At 40.0% G+C, this 15,255-nt stretch overlaps 1 protein-coding gene across 1 annotated transcript in view; it reads left to right on the forward strand.

The window, feature by feature from the left end:
- ADAMTSL3 (ADAMTS like 3) overlaps positions 1–15,255 on the forward strand; it is a 368,604-nt gene that overhangs the window by 211,428 nt on the left and 141,921 nt on the right. Inside the window, 6 exon segments of the mRNA XM_033852218.2 lie at positions 638–749; positions 3,798–3,936; positions 5,062–5,112; positions 5,806–6,010; positions 11,183–11,330; positions 12,839–12,923. Coding sequence (XP_033708109.2) covers positions 638–749; positions 3,798–3,936; positions 5,062–5,112; positions 5,806–6,010; positions 11,183–11,330; positions 12,839–12,923 — 740 coding nt within the window.

Below are 15,255 nucleotides of genomic sequence, written 5' to 3' on the forward strand. Positions count from 1 at the left end.
CGTAGGGAGAGGACTTGCTGCCTGAGTAAAATAACCTGAAAGTAAACTTACCTGTGTCTATAACTGCTTGCTCACTCTCAGTGGTACCCCTCCTCTATTTTAATTAGATACTGAAAGGCTTCTATGCAAACACCATGGATTTGTGTACATTTGAGTTTCTATAGTTGTGCTTTCAGAAGGATTTTTCAGAAGGATCTGCTTAAAGATGCTTAAAGATGTTGTTATTATAAACGTAAGAATCGCAGTTTGTGCCATGTTGTAAGCAAACCCAGATTACATTTCCTGTCTCATCTCCTGTTCTCATGGAAATTAAAATCAAATGTATTGGGAAGAAAAATAAAACTTAAATAAATAAACTAAAAATGCACCTACATTTTTGTGAGCTCATTCATAGGCATAGAATTATCTGGAAAAATGACTCCAAGGAGATTGGTCAAAGATCCTCTGAGATCCCATCTATGACAAATCTAATCGAAATGCTGTCACATCTTAAAATTCTGGGACTCTTCATGCACCAGAGTTTATTGTGATAGATGTGTTTGTCTACGTAGGTGACTTGTGTTCACCTGATGTTGAAAGATGTGGAAGGCACTAGCTCCTTGCATGCGAATATGTTATCAAAGTTGTCTCCGTCCAGACCAGGTACACTGCGGCCAAGGACAGCGTGGTCCAGTTCTTCTTTTACCAGCCAATCAGTCATCAGTGGAGACAAACTGACTTCTTTCCCTGCACTGTGACATGTGGAGGAGGTGAGGCACAGACTTTGTTCATGAATATTTACAGCTCAGAGTTAGAAATGACACGTTTGCTTTTTTGAAGCTGACTTTAAAGTTAGCGTGGTACTACCAAATAGATAGCTAGTGGGAAGCAGCCGCGTAGCACAGGGAGATCAGCTCGGTGCTTTGTGACCACCTAGAGGGATGGGGTAGGGGGAGGGTGGGAGGGAGGGAGACGCCAGAGGGAGGGGATATGGGGATATATGTCTATGTGTAGCTGACTCACTTTGTTATCCAGAAGAAACTAACACAACGTTGTAAAGCAATTATACTCCAATAAAGATGTTAAAAAAAGAGTAGCATGGTAATTAGAGATGTGTAACCACACAGCATCTTACTCAGTGGCCTGGAATGCAGTGGTTTTAATGAATGTGCGTTTGCTTTATTCTTGAACATAGGTGAAAACTGGATGTAGAAAACACCCTTTACTTTGGGCAAAGAGCTGGAAACATGTTTGCATGTCTCTCATGGACTCCAGAATAAAAGCCAAGAGATAGGGGGGATTTTTAATTCTTACCCATCAGAAAAACAAATATCTCTTTCTTTTTAATTTATTCCCTAGCTCTCACACACAGAGAGACGTTCTCATTTGGACACCTAAGTTAAAAGAGAAGCTTTCTGTTCTGGGAGGGACATGTATAATGGGACTAAGCTTATTAGTTCAGTTGGTTCAGTTCTTGGGAGGAGAATAGATGTTTCTCATAGCTGGTGCCCAAGGAAAGACAAGATCAGTCCTGCTGGAACCTTCAATGGAAGCTCCTGGCTGTGTGACTGTCCACCAAAGGTAGCGTTGGCTGTAAGGACAGAAGGAACATTTTAGGCTCCTTTTGGGGGTCCCCCAATATCCTGCCACTTTCTATACACTGGCAGAATTTCAATACATTTGTTCATAATGTAGGAAGGCAGTCTGCCTTATTTCTTTCTCTTTAGATATCTCTGTACTGCTACAAAATTAAAGAGGAAAATTAATTGTCTCTCCCCAAATTATAAACACCTGTATGCTCCTTGTCTCCTCCTAGAAATATGTTTCCATTTAGAGCAAAGATTTTTTTCTTTAACTCAAGGAGCTGTAATCTCATTCTCTTATTGTCTTGGGGAAAAATAAAAACATACCCATAAAACCCACAAGGAAAGCATTACCAAAATTCAATTATGTTAGTAATCAAATCTACATGATTTGTGTTAAGTGGCATTTCAGGGTTTTTGGTGTAATCAGGAAAATTAGCTCGCTGGTCTCCAAGGTATTTGGATGGACTTTCCTGGTCTTGTCTGCCATCATCTATGTGGGATACTTGAGATTAGTTTGGAGAAAGTACCGAGATTGCCACTGTCATCTGATATTGCAGACTTTCTAGCAGATATTGGCACCCAAGTAATACTTTATTGACTCCATTTGGATTTTCGTTCCTGTGGTTTTGACCTTGCTTTTTATAATGCATACCAGTCTGTCCTTCCACACTCAGCTTACATTTAAGCCTCGACTTGTAGAAAGCTGTCTATTGGTTTATAAAATCAGATTCCTCTCAGCAATTGGGCCTTTAAATGTATTTTTAGAACTTTAGACCAGTTGGCTGAGGCTGAGAACTTAACTTTGGGGGTTTTTTTGTTTGTTTTTTTTGTGGGTGTTTTTTTTGGTGAAGAGCTCATTCTGGTTTTAAAAAATTACTTTTTTAAAAACTTAACATGACGCTTATGTAGTGACAGGAAACCTGGAATCAAATCTTTCAGGAAGTTAGAAGCATCATTTTGTGAGTTGTTTTTTAAGTTTATAGCACTCATCCTTGTGGAATGTTCACTTTCCTCAGAGACTGTACAAATTGAATTTAATAGAATCAGGAATAAGTCTTCATTCCTTCTTCTTTGAAGGCTTATGAGGCAGAGGCAGATGTAGGCGGGGAGGGTTTTGTTCCTCTCTGTATAGACAATGCTTATTTTCCCAGTTAGAAAGTTCATTGTCATCAGGGGTACCCCTAGGTACCCCAGGACAGGAAATTAGTAAAATGTACAAGCAATGGAATATTATAAAAAAGAAAGAAGCAACAGTACAAGGGTGGTTCTCAGAAATGTAATGTTGAGTGAGAAAAGTAGAAAACAGAACAGGACTTAAAACACAGTATCCTTAATTTAGTCAAAACAGATACACACAAAACAAAATTACAGAAGACAGATGTATAGTTAAGCACATATAAACAATAAATAGATGTCTCTGGGGGATTGTAATGGGAGGGGTGATGGGAGAAGAGAAAGTATACGGAAACGAGAGCCTTGCACAGTGCCAGGATGAGGAGACGTGGCAATGAATAACTACTTTCTGTACCTGAGCTCCAAACATTTTCAAAGGCGTCTATTGTAACTTTTAGTTATAAGTGCTAAGAGTCACACAATCAGTTCAAGTAGTCATTCTCCATCTTGGCCACCCATGGTAGTCATCTTAGAAGAACCTGAGAGTCTTTTTTAAAAAGTCTTTTTTCTGCTGCTGCTGCTGCACCAAATCACCTAGCATCTGTCTAGAGATTTACAATTTTAACAGAGCTTTGACGCACGTGATCTTATTCACTCCCCACAACAACTCTAAACCTAAAGTAGTTCGGGAAACTGAAAATAGCACTCAGTCCAATCGTTAGCTCTCCATAGGTGCTTTGGCTAAAGAGCCTTACGCCCCCTTGGGATTAAGCGGTGGGGATCTGCTGCTTCTACTACCCCGCAGCCTGGGAATAAAGGAAAACTTTATTTCTTTGGTCTCAACGCAATCATGGCAACAGAAAGCACCCGCTCCTTCCACTTTGACCAGTGGAAATGCTGATTTCTTGGCTGCAGTGCTTCTGATTTAATTGGACCAGGAAGGGACCTGGGCATTGGTGTAATAAAAGCCTCCCAAGTGGTTCTGTTATACGCCCAGAGTTGAGAACCACTGAGTTAAGTTTCTTAAAGAGGAATAAAAAAGTGTGTGCCAAGTGATAACTTTGCCAAGTAAACCCCGAATGGATGCGAGCTTCAGACTTTCTTGTTCTGCTGCTTTAGGGTATCAACTCAATTCTGCTGAATGTGTGGATATCCGGTTGAAGAGGGTGGTTCCTGACCATTATTGCCATTACTACCCCGAGAATGTGAAACCAAAACCAAAACTGAAGGAGTGCAGCATGGATCCTTGCCCATCAAGGTTTGCATAACTGCCCATACCCTTCTTCCTTTAAAAAGAAACAAATCAACTGCAGCTGGGACTGACCCACCGTTGCCAGGCAACACATTGCCACAGCGTGACCTTGAACGTACACTGGTGGCGGGTACCTGTCTTCACATTTATAACCGTGGTCAGTAAGAATTAGGCTCATCAGCTTACTCAGTCTAGTTCTCTCTTGCGGGCTATGTGTCCATGTGCTGTGATCTTTGACTGTTTATAATGAACCTCTTTGAGCATCTCCTGCACATACAGCATGAACGTTCTCTTCATCCAAGTACAGTGTCTAGTCCATCCGACAGCCGTAAATATCAGTAACTCACCATTTTAGCTTTTTAAACTGGGTCACCGATCACCACGTTTTGACTTTTGAAGTGTACACATTAAGTTCAGTATAAATAATGCATGGTGCAAGGAAGTGAAGAGTTTTAATGCCAGAGCAGTAAAGCTATGCATAAACTATCCTGCTGCATAATTTAGTACCTGATGACTTGGATTGTCTGGGGAAGTTTCCTGGCTTTACTACAGTATCTTAAAATAACAGCATACTGTCAAGTCCCAGAATCCCCCACTTATCTGCCAGCTGGCTAAGGCAGAAGTGTGCAAGTGGAAAAGGAAGCATTCTCAGTGGATTTCATTTCCTATCACGAAGCAGTGCATGTCCGGTAATCCCAGGTGTATGTAATTATTAATAGAGGCCTTTTCAAAAGGCAAATTCTGTGAAACAAAATGGTTTTCTAAAGATCCTGCTAATATGACAGTGTGTTACTGTCATTAATATATTTTATCAGACTAACCTGCTAAGATGATAAAAGGGAATAAATAGATTTATCTAAATTAAGAGAAACTCTTTCCTTTGATGAATACATATTACTAGTTCCATTGTCTACATTTTCATATAGAATTGGGGATGTTGTGTGTCAGAGATTTTCCTAAAAATTAAGGAGATCGTGGCTGAATTTGGGGGGAAATGGTTCATAACACTCGGCATATTTAGTTTTTAATTTGAAAGAGCTCTGTCTTTTGGGATGTCACACCTGTACTAGTCAAATTAATAAATGCGTTAATTGATTAGAAATTATATTCTCACAATGATTTCATTTGTAGTGATGGATTTAAAGAGATCATGCCCTATGACCACTTCCAACCTCTCCCTCGGTGAGTTACAGGTTTCCTTTTTCTTTCTGTCATATGCTCTAAGTAATTTGCAAGGAACTGTAGTATCTGTAGCAATAGACTAAAATGTAAGAGGGACAGTTATTAGACCTTTCACAGAGAGATAAGGGAACACAGACTTCAAGTCCATAATAAGAAAGATCTTTCTAAGAATTATATGGAATAGGCTGGCTCAGAGGGTGATGTTTTCTGTCACTGGAGATGTCAAGCGTATCTTGATAACTGGGTATTATAGAGGGACCTCAAGCATTGCAATTGATCAGAAATCTGCATTCCCTTTTATACCTAGATGACTAGGATGGTTCTTTCCGACTTTGAGATTCTGTGATTCCCTAGTAATGTTGTCCATTGGTGTTTTATAGTTTAGAGACTGTTTGAAGATGCGTTCACACTCTATAGTTTAATTTATTTGATTCTCACAATGGCCCTGTTGTGGTAATACATGAGGGCAGGTGTCTTACTCCCATTTGACAATAACCTTCGGGTCAGAGGAGTTAAGTACCTTGGGACTGCAGATTGTGTGTAGCAGTTAAGATTAAAGTCTTAAGGTTCCAATTCTGTGCTCTTTCAACTGAACCACAACTGTTATCCCAAGGCTGTACTTTTTGCAATCAACTTTGCAAACTTGAAACAAGCAACAAATAAATAATGTGTTTTCGTTTGTTTGCTTTTGAGCTGGGAACATAATCCTTGGACTGCGTGTTCGGTGTCCTGTGGAGGTGGGATTCAAAGACGGAGCTTCGTGTGTGTGGAGGAGTCCATGCATGGAGAGATACTGCAAGTGGAAGAGTGGAAGTGCATGTATGCGCCTAAACCCAAGGTTATGCAAACCTGCAATCTGTTCGACTGTCCCAAGTGGATTGCCATGGAGTGGTCTCAGGTAAGATTTGAGTACACGCCACTTTTTTTAGAAATTAGTTAATTTTAGGCTGCATTGGGTCTTGGTTGCTATGTGCGGGCTTTCTCTAGTTGCAGCGAGCGGGGGCTACCCTTTGTTGCGGTGCGTGGGCTTCTCATTGCGGTGGCTTCTCTTGTTGCGGAACACGGGCTCTAGGCGCGGGGTTCCAGAGTGCAGGCTCAGTGGTTGTGGCGCACGGGCTTAGTTGCTCCGCGGCATGTGGGATCTTCCCCGACTAGGGCTCGAGCCTGTGTCCCCTGCATTGGCAGGTGGATTCTTAACCACTGTGCCACTGGGGAAGTCCCGAGTACACGCCACTTTTTAATTCAATCTCAGATTTTAATGATTATTTGCTATGCTCCCAACACTGTACTGGGCAACTTGGGGGAGGCAGAAGTTGTATATGAACGGGGTTCCTACTCCCAAAGAGCTTGGGAAGAGCCAGTTGGAGGACAGTGTAAGAGAGAACATTGCAGGCATCAACGCAGGTAAGAACAATTAATTAAGAACCATGGTACATCTGAACGGAACAGGCATTGGAGCAGAGTTGATCGGGAAGTCTTTGTTGCCCTTGTAGTGCTTGACCCATCTTTAAGATTTAACCAAACGAGAGCCTAGTGAAGACATCACTGTGAGGTAGGGCCAAGCCGAAACGGCTGAGCAAAGGCAGAAATGACACAGAATGACTAGATGTTGAAAAAGGCCCTAATTCATCTGGATTAAAGAGAGAACCCACGTGACTAAGAATTGGAAGATTGGGGCTTCCCTGGTTGCACGGTGATTAAGAATCCGCCTGCCAATGCAGGGCACACGGGTTCGATCCCTGGTCTGGGAAGATCCCACATGCCGTGGAGCAACTAAGCCCGTGTGCCACAACTACTGAACCTGCGCTCTAGAGCCCGGGAGCCACGACAAGAGAAGCCACCGCAATGAGAAGCCCGCACACTGCAACGAAGAGTAGCCCCTGCTTGCCGCAACTAGAGAAAGCCTGCGCACAGCAACCAAGACCCAATGCGGCCAAAAGTAAATTAAAAAAAAAAAAGAATTGGAAAATTCAGATGGAGATGATAAAACTGACATTAGAGGTATGTTCTTAGTCTGGTGGTTACTAAGAAGCTTCGCTATTTTTGTTGAGGAAAATAAATGTAATATATTTTAAGTAATTGAGGCAATAGACTGATGCTGGGAAGGACCAGAGGCAGGCAGTCTATTTGGAAGCCATTGAGGTGTCAGGTGGTGAGAAAAGAGAAAAGGGCAACATCACAGAGATATAACAAGGCCTCGTGTTAGGTTAGCTTAGTTTCCTCTCTAGGGAGATGAGCAAGTAAACCTCTAGAGCAAATAAAGTGTAGTTGGATTAGTCAAAAAATTGCAGGTATTGGTATTTAATATTTTAAGCTTAAACTTTTAATTTGCTAGAGGGTGAGACATAATTGACTCATGTTTCTTTAGCTCTTTTGCGTGATCCCTACATATTTAATTCAACACACACACGCATTTATCTATTTATTTATTGAGTGTGCCAGCTGCCATCCTAGGGAGTAAATAAAACCTGCTTCTACCCCCCCCCCAAAAGCTCATAATCCAGTTGCAGAAACCATATACGCAAATGAACAGTTGTGACGCAGTGTGACGCTGCAGTGAGCTGTATGATGTCCTGTATGGCCGGCACACAGAGGTGGGGTGATTCACTCTACTTGAAGGTGTCAGAGCAGGTTTCCGAAAGGAGGAAGCACTTGAACTGAAACTTGAAGAGTAGAGATAAGTGAGTTTTCTGGGTGAAAGGCCCGCTTCCAGCCCCAGTTTACAGATGCTATCTCATCACAGTCCTTTTCTGATATCCCTGGCTCAAAATCATCACCCCCTACTGCTTCATTTGTACTTAGTAGGGCGGTAGTTATCCATCCTTTTTTGTTCACATACCAAAAGAAGTTTGGAAAATTACATACCCCTTCATATATATTTAGGTTGACATCTAAAATTTTTATCACAAGTTTAAATTAAAAAAAATCGAAGAATGTCATTTCTAACACGTCTTGAAGGCTGACATTTTAAAATAAAAGTGTTATAGCATTAAAAAAAATATGTCCGGTAGAATGTAAATGCCATGATGGTTTCTATCCTTGCCATCTTCCATTTTTAAAAAACATATGAACAGGCTCTTGAATAATTTGAATGTTTTGCATTATTTTCCCCTTGAACTCACATTTTTAAACCACTCCCCCCCACAGAATTTATCCTAATATAATGTACTTTTATGCTTTAAAGTCTTTTATTGGTTACCCTATACTACTTTTCTCTAAGAAAATACATATAGCCATTGAAATTAATTTATTTTAATTTCCTATAGCCGTAAGGCTTTAAGTATTAGAAATGTTCCCCGGATTAAGTTATTATTAAATTTAACTTTAGTACACAACCAAAATAACAATTCAATGTATTTCGATTTCTCGTGAATGATTATTATACATAAAAAGTAAACTTTCCTTTGAAATGAGTCTTCCAAGAAGGCGAGTGGGGCTTTAAAAAATAGTCCATTGCCAGAATGAAACATGGGATCAGCAGTAATTTTTTTTTTTTTTTTTTTTTTTTTTTTGGATCAGCAGTAATTTTATTCTTAATTTTGACTGTTGATTTCTTGTTTTAGTTTGTTTTGCACGTACACACTGGGAAGCCTTGTTCACATAAGTCAGTAGACTGAGACGGAAGGACTTTATTGTGGCAAGGTCGTTCGGTTCTTTGAACTCGAGTTATATGCCAAAAATCATATTGTGATCTCTCCTCAAAAATCAACATTACTTCTACAACCCGCAGAGCTTGTTTTCCACTCTTACAGGTCTTACCCATTTGTTTTGTGCTGTCTTTAGAGCTTTTATTACCACCCCCACCCCATCTATATCATGACTTTATTGTCACTTACAATACCCAGATGAAGGACTGTTAACCAACGCATCTCATTCATCCTTCTTGCCTCTTCATACTTTCCACTTTTTAAAAATCAAACGCATTCTCAGTGATGAGAATTTGCTATCATTAAGGATGTATTCCGCTTGAAAGAGGAGTTCTGGGAATGTCGTAAACACTGACCACATCATTGGGGTAAGTGTCCAGCTTCCTGAGAAGCTACTGAGGAAATAATATTCCTTTGGATTGACCAGTTCTAGGGTAGTTATACCTTATAATCATATTGTTTTCTTTCTCTTTGGGGCAGAATTTTTTTTCTTTCTTGGCCAGTATAAAATAGCCTCTTAAGATCACATATATTTCAAATAGGTGAATGTGGGAGTAGGTGAATCAGTTTCCCAGACGTCAGATATACTCTCAAACCTCACTAAATTCATTCAGTATTTGTTCAGTGGTCATAAGAGTGCCATGAGGGAATAAGAGAGGTTTCCTGCTATGCTGCTCTTCTTGGAGATGGGTCTATGCTGAAAAAGGCCTCCATATCCTCTGCAACTCATCTGTGACAATTGAAGAAGCACCCATGGACTCAGGAAAGAATCTTTAAGCTTTATGAAGCAGCGGTGAAGTCATTATTTTGACAACAGGAGGCTCTAGGAAGGATTTCCGCTCTGCCTCTTAGGAACTGCATGACCTTGAGCAAGGTCCTTAGGTGGTGGGCTGTTCATTTGCTCATCTGTTAAATGGGAGTGAAGCTGCTAACCTGCCAGTGTGTCAGGACGGTTAGTGAGATCACATCTGCAGAACAGTGTGTGTTCTCTAGCACATGCCCAAGGCTTCTTGACCTCTCCCAGGGGTGGATCCAGGATTGGTGGGGCCTGAAGTTTATACCATATGGAAATAACTTTTTAAAAAATCTATTTTATTCAAGTATAGTTGATTTACAATGTTGTGTTAATTTCTGCTGTATAGCAAAGTGTTTCAGATATATATATATATATATATATAAAATATTCTTTTTCATATTCTTACCCATTATGGTTTGTCACAGGATATTAAATATAGTTCCACGTGTTACCCGATAGGACCTTGTTGTTTATCCATTCTATGTATAATAGTTTACATCTGCTAATCCCAAACTCCCAATCCATCCCTCCCCTACCAAGGAGGTGACTTTTTAAGAAGAAAGAATACAAAACACAAATATTGGGTATCTAAGTAAATGTTTATGTACAATAATGAAAGAAATTGTAAGAAATTACAAATTTTTTTAAGCTGACAACCCTAATGTGAACTCTGGACTTTAGTTAATAATAATGTATCAGTATTGGTTTATCAGTTGTAGCAAAGGTACCACACTAATGCAAGATATTAACAATAGGGAAAACTGTATGTAGCAGAAAGGGGGCATATGGGAACTCTCTGTACTATCTGCTCAATTTTTCTATAAACCTTAAATAGTCCTAAAAAATAAAGTCTTGATTTAAAAAAAAACTACACACACATATACATACATATATGCTCACCAACATAATGTACATCAATTGAAAACAGATCCTGGATGTTCATGACATGAAAAGATTCCATTCATAGACAAGAGTACCTTCCAAATCATAAACAAATAATTCAAGAAAAAAAAATCCTGACAACACAAAGTTCATAAAAACTCAGAGAAAATAGCATCATGTTTTTATTAATTTTAAGTGCCTGATACATCTAGAATATATTTTTCCTAAACTTTTTGGCTGAATACTCTTCGATGGCCCTTTCACATGACAACAATTTTGGAAGATCAGTTTCTATACACAGAATAGAAGGATAATCCTCTAGCATGGTTGAGCAAAATTTGATATTTTTTTAAATTAATAGTTTAGAAAAGTTTCTTTTGTCTTCACAAATTGTTTTGGATGATGTCATGTGAATGTTTAATCAAATTTGAGAAAACCTGTATTAAGTTTCTTTCATATTTGCGTAGAAAGATTTCAGGGCACTTCAATTTTTCTTGCGCTGTGACCTCACCTGAAGTACTTCTCGAATGGAGAATGGGAAGGAAGCCTTGCAAGGGAGGGGCCCTGAAGCATAAGAATCATGGGAAATCAGCCTCCACCCCCTTCCTTACATGATGTTTATCTAACGGTCTTTTGTGTTTAACATTCATGTAGATTAGTGACTCTCCTGTGCATGAGACCTTAGTACCTTTGTGGATCTCTTCATGAACAAGAATTTCATTGGCTTCTCTTTTCATCTTTGAAGTGCACAGTGACCTGTGGCCGGGGGTTACGTTACCGCGTTGTTCTGTGTATCAACCATCGTGGACAGCACGTTGGTGGCTGTAATCCACAACTGAAGTTACACATCAAAGAAGAATGTATCATTCCCATCCCGTGTTACAAACCCAAAGGTAAGTTTGTGGTGCATTTTAAAGTTAAATCAAACGGTGTCTTCCAGCTCTCTTACTAATATTGCAGCATTTGAATTTCAACATACTAACTTTCTTATAAAAATTGTTTTACTGACAGATTACAGTAGACCCATCCACCTAGATAAGGAAGTTAGACCTATGTGACTAATTGGTCTGGAGAAGAAACTGAGCTCTTACTGATTCAGTACATATAGAGTGGCTCCTGTCTAGGCTTATATTAACACTTCTTGGTGGGCATAAAATAATTTGATGCAGTCCCTGCTTTGAAGAAAAAGGAGAAGGAAAATTCCCACATGCCTTCCACCAGGGTGTACATTTCTTGAGGAAGGAACAATGCCAGCTTCATCATATGTCCTATTGCCTACCATGAATGAATGAAGACTTTCAGTTCCCAATCTAGATTTATAGGTGCACTTAGAAATTATTTTGTAGTTCCCACTTGTTCCACATGAATTAGCAGAAATGGGTAGCATCCATGGGTAAGGAAGTCTTGGCATCATCTTTTGGATGTATGTTCCTCTCTAGACATGATTATTTCCATATACGTACTTTACTAAGGTATCACCAGTCCTCGTGACAAGTATTTCCTTTTGGAAGTGGAAAAAGAATTACTCCCAAGTATCAGTGCCAAGGAGTCTTCCTTAGTACTTTGGAGAGGATGATAAAATTCTTCTTCATTATTTCTGGGTGCATTATTTACCCAAATAGCCTTATAGGCAACTAACTATTCAAAAAATACTTATTTGATGATGTCTGCCTTCCAGAAAAATCGCTGGTTTCCATGCAAAGTACAAACACTGATTATATAACTTCTTCAGTGAAGTCTTTTCTCCATATTTCTGCAGTCAGTGGTACTTTAATAGCCACTTTCTTAGTGTCTGTGATTTCCCTGGAGTAGTCCAAAATTATTTCCTTTCTCATTTCATAATTAGATTGTTTCTTTCTTCACATCTTAGGAAGCTTCAAAGGACAGAGAGGGGCACCAGCTTGCTCCTGCAGGCCAGTGGTAATTAGTAATCATTTCCCTCAACAATTATAGCAATTAAAGTTTGAATAAACCATAGCACTGACTCTCCTCCTCCCAACTTTCTAAGCCTTCTATGGTATTTGCTTTTCTCTATTAATTTCCTCATTCATTGGGCAAAAAAAATGTGTGGAAAAAGAAAACAAATTGATAACGGTTGAAGTAAGAGCTTTAATATGCAAACAACAGATATTGGTACTGATTTATAAAAGGCATTTTTATGCTAACTTGGACAATGTATTCAGCTGTGTCATGGGGTTGTTTGGTTGCATTTTGATAATGTGTTAATTAAAAAAATGTATGACAGAAATTTTTGGTTCCATCCAGAAGCCACTTCATGTACTGTGCATTTGAAAAGCGTGACCTCTTAATTGATGAAATCTTCAGCAAATAACAATCACATATCCAACTCTTGAATGAGTAACAATAATTAAGCTCGTTGTTTATGTTCCCTTTTTGTCAGAAAAAAGTCCAGTGGAAGCGAAATTACCTTGGCTGAAACAAGCACAAGAACTAGAAGAGACCAGAATAGCAACCGAAGAACCAACGTGAGTCCAGGACCTTTTATGGGAAGTAATCAGAGCATAGCCAGCTAACATGATATATGTAATTTTTGTACTCATTGGAGTACAATGATATGTTTCAAATCCAAATGACCTGGATTTGCAGACTCTAGAGAGCTTGAGCTGGCTAGAATTCTTCTTTATTTCACAATTCAGCAGTCCTGCTTTGGCAGTATCTGTGAGAATCCCAGAAAAGAACAGTGCTGTTTAACTCAAAGCAGACCCAGTGGTCCGTTACAGTTAAGAGACTGAGGATAATTCCTAGATCTAGATTAACACATATGATTTGACCAAAGACCATCATTAAACAAACAGACAGTATTAAACAAATAAACCAAGTCATTCCATGGTTAAGTCATGGCCAATGTCTATAAGACCAGTTAGGCCGAAATGTATCAGGGTGGCCTGAGTGATTAAAAGGAGAAATTCCAGAGCTGTATGGGGCAATGGAAAGAATATGGCTCTACAAATCTTGGAGCCTAGTACCACCACTTTTGACTATGTGAGAAGTCTTTAATTTTTCTGTGTCTCATTCTCCTTACTTATAAAATGAGCAGGCTGGGCTTGATCTCTCTAGGGTCCGTCCCAACTCAAAAATCCAATGACTTCTCTCCACGTGGGGTTTGGCAAGTCTGGAGATTGTAATGGTATCCATGGAAATAAAGTATTAAGAGCATATTAAAGAAAGATTCTGAAGGTGGAGGTATAGGGACCTAAAAAGAACAAGGAATCAAAGATGTTGAATCTAACCCAGCAATCTAGAAGAACAACAGCGTGAATGGTAGACTTGAGGGATTGGATGGGACGGCTGATTCCCCATCAGGCATGTGAAGTCCGTGGTGCTGACAGGCTATCACAGGGAGAGTGATTCACAGGGTGTCAGAGGAAAGGGGATCTCAGAGATGATATGGCTGGTCTCCCTCTCAGAGCAGGCATTTCTTCTTCAACGCCTTCAGCAAGGGCAGAGTTCACTGCATTGAGAGACAGCTCGTTCTTGGGTTGAACAACGTGAGTTATTTGCAAGAAATTTTTTTCCTGTTGAGCCAAAATACAACCTCCTGCAAATTTCTGCTTTCTGAAACAGAGAAAAACACATCTATGCTGCATCCCACGTGACAAGTTTTCACAAATTTGCAGAAAGCTGGGTCCCAAGAGCACTGTCTTTCCCAAGCTCGTCATTCTTAGCCTTTTCAGCGGTTTTCACATGTTGTTTTTAGATCCCTTACCAACCCCATTGCTTTTTTCAGAACATTCTCTCATTTGTCAGTGTCCCTTTTAACTGTAGTTCAGCCCAGCAGTGAGCCCCTCCAGGAGCACATGAATTCCTTGTCTTTGAGAAGGCTCCGTGCCTCTAGTGATGCGGGCCAAGAGAATTGGCACATCACACTTATGACACATGCCCAACTTTTCCACATGGACTACTGTCCGATCTGGATGTGAACCCAGAAGACACTGTGGACACCGTGAGGTGAATGACCCCAGAGTAAGTGATTGAAAAGACAAGAGTGTTTGGCTCATGATGGAAGCATGGAGATCTAGAATTGGAGTCAGAAGAAGTGGAGCATGAAGGAGTAAACCCAAGGAAAGCTCACTGTTAGAGAGACCAAGGGAGCAAAGCATTTAAGGAGAGGTGTAGCAGGTAGTATTCAAACCTCACCGAAAGCCAAGGAACAACTGTGGGGACTGAGAAAAGGCTGTTTTGTTTGACAAGGAAGTCTTTCTCAGTTCATTTTAGAGCAGTAGCATTCGAAGTGTAGAGAAGTAGAACGTTGCAGAACTGTAAGTAATGAATTCTGAATTGGAAGGAAATGGGGCAATGGGTCTTTGACTACTAAAGAAGGAAGACTGGTGGTCAAGTTGATGGAAAGGAACGGTTAAATGTATGTGCTTGATTTTTGTTGTTGTTTTTCATCTGAAGTTAGAACAGCCTTAAACGTATTAAAAAGATAATAAGGATTTTAGACCAGTCAGTTACCGTCTCTAGACTTCCCAGCTGTACAAGGAGGGTGTTAGGCTAAAAGCCACTGGAACCTTCTCCCAGCTCTCATCTCCTATGATTCTGTAAGGGAAGGAACCTATAGAAGGAAAGGGACTTGAGACACCTGCAAGGGAGTCTGTAGCTGTCATATAAGGACGGTCATGGAATTCTCAGTCTTGAATGATGCATCCTACCAGGGGCTCTTCTCAAAACACAGTTAGATCACAATTGCTAGTCCTTCTGCTTGTCCTCTCTTGGTTGAGTGGTTTGCTCTCAGTTCCCCAAACTAGAAGCCTGCAGTCATCCTTGCCTCTTGCTCATTCTTCCTTTATCTGTAGT

The sequence above is a fragment of the Tursiops truncatus genome, chromosome 2, assembly GCF_011762595.2.
Source record: "Tursiops truncatus isolate mTurTru1 chromosome 2, mTurTru1.mat.Y, whole genome shotgun sequence".
Classification (NCBI taxonomy): domain Eukaryota; kingdom Metazoa; phylum Chordata; class Mammalia; order Artiodactyla; family Delphinidae; genus Tursiops; species Tursiops truncatus.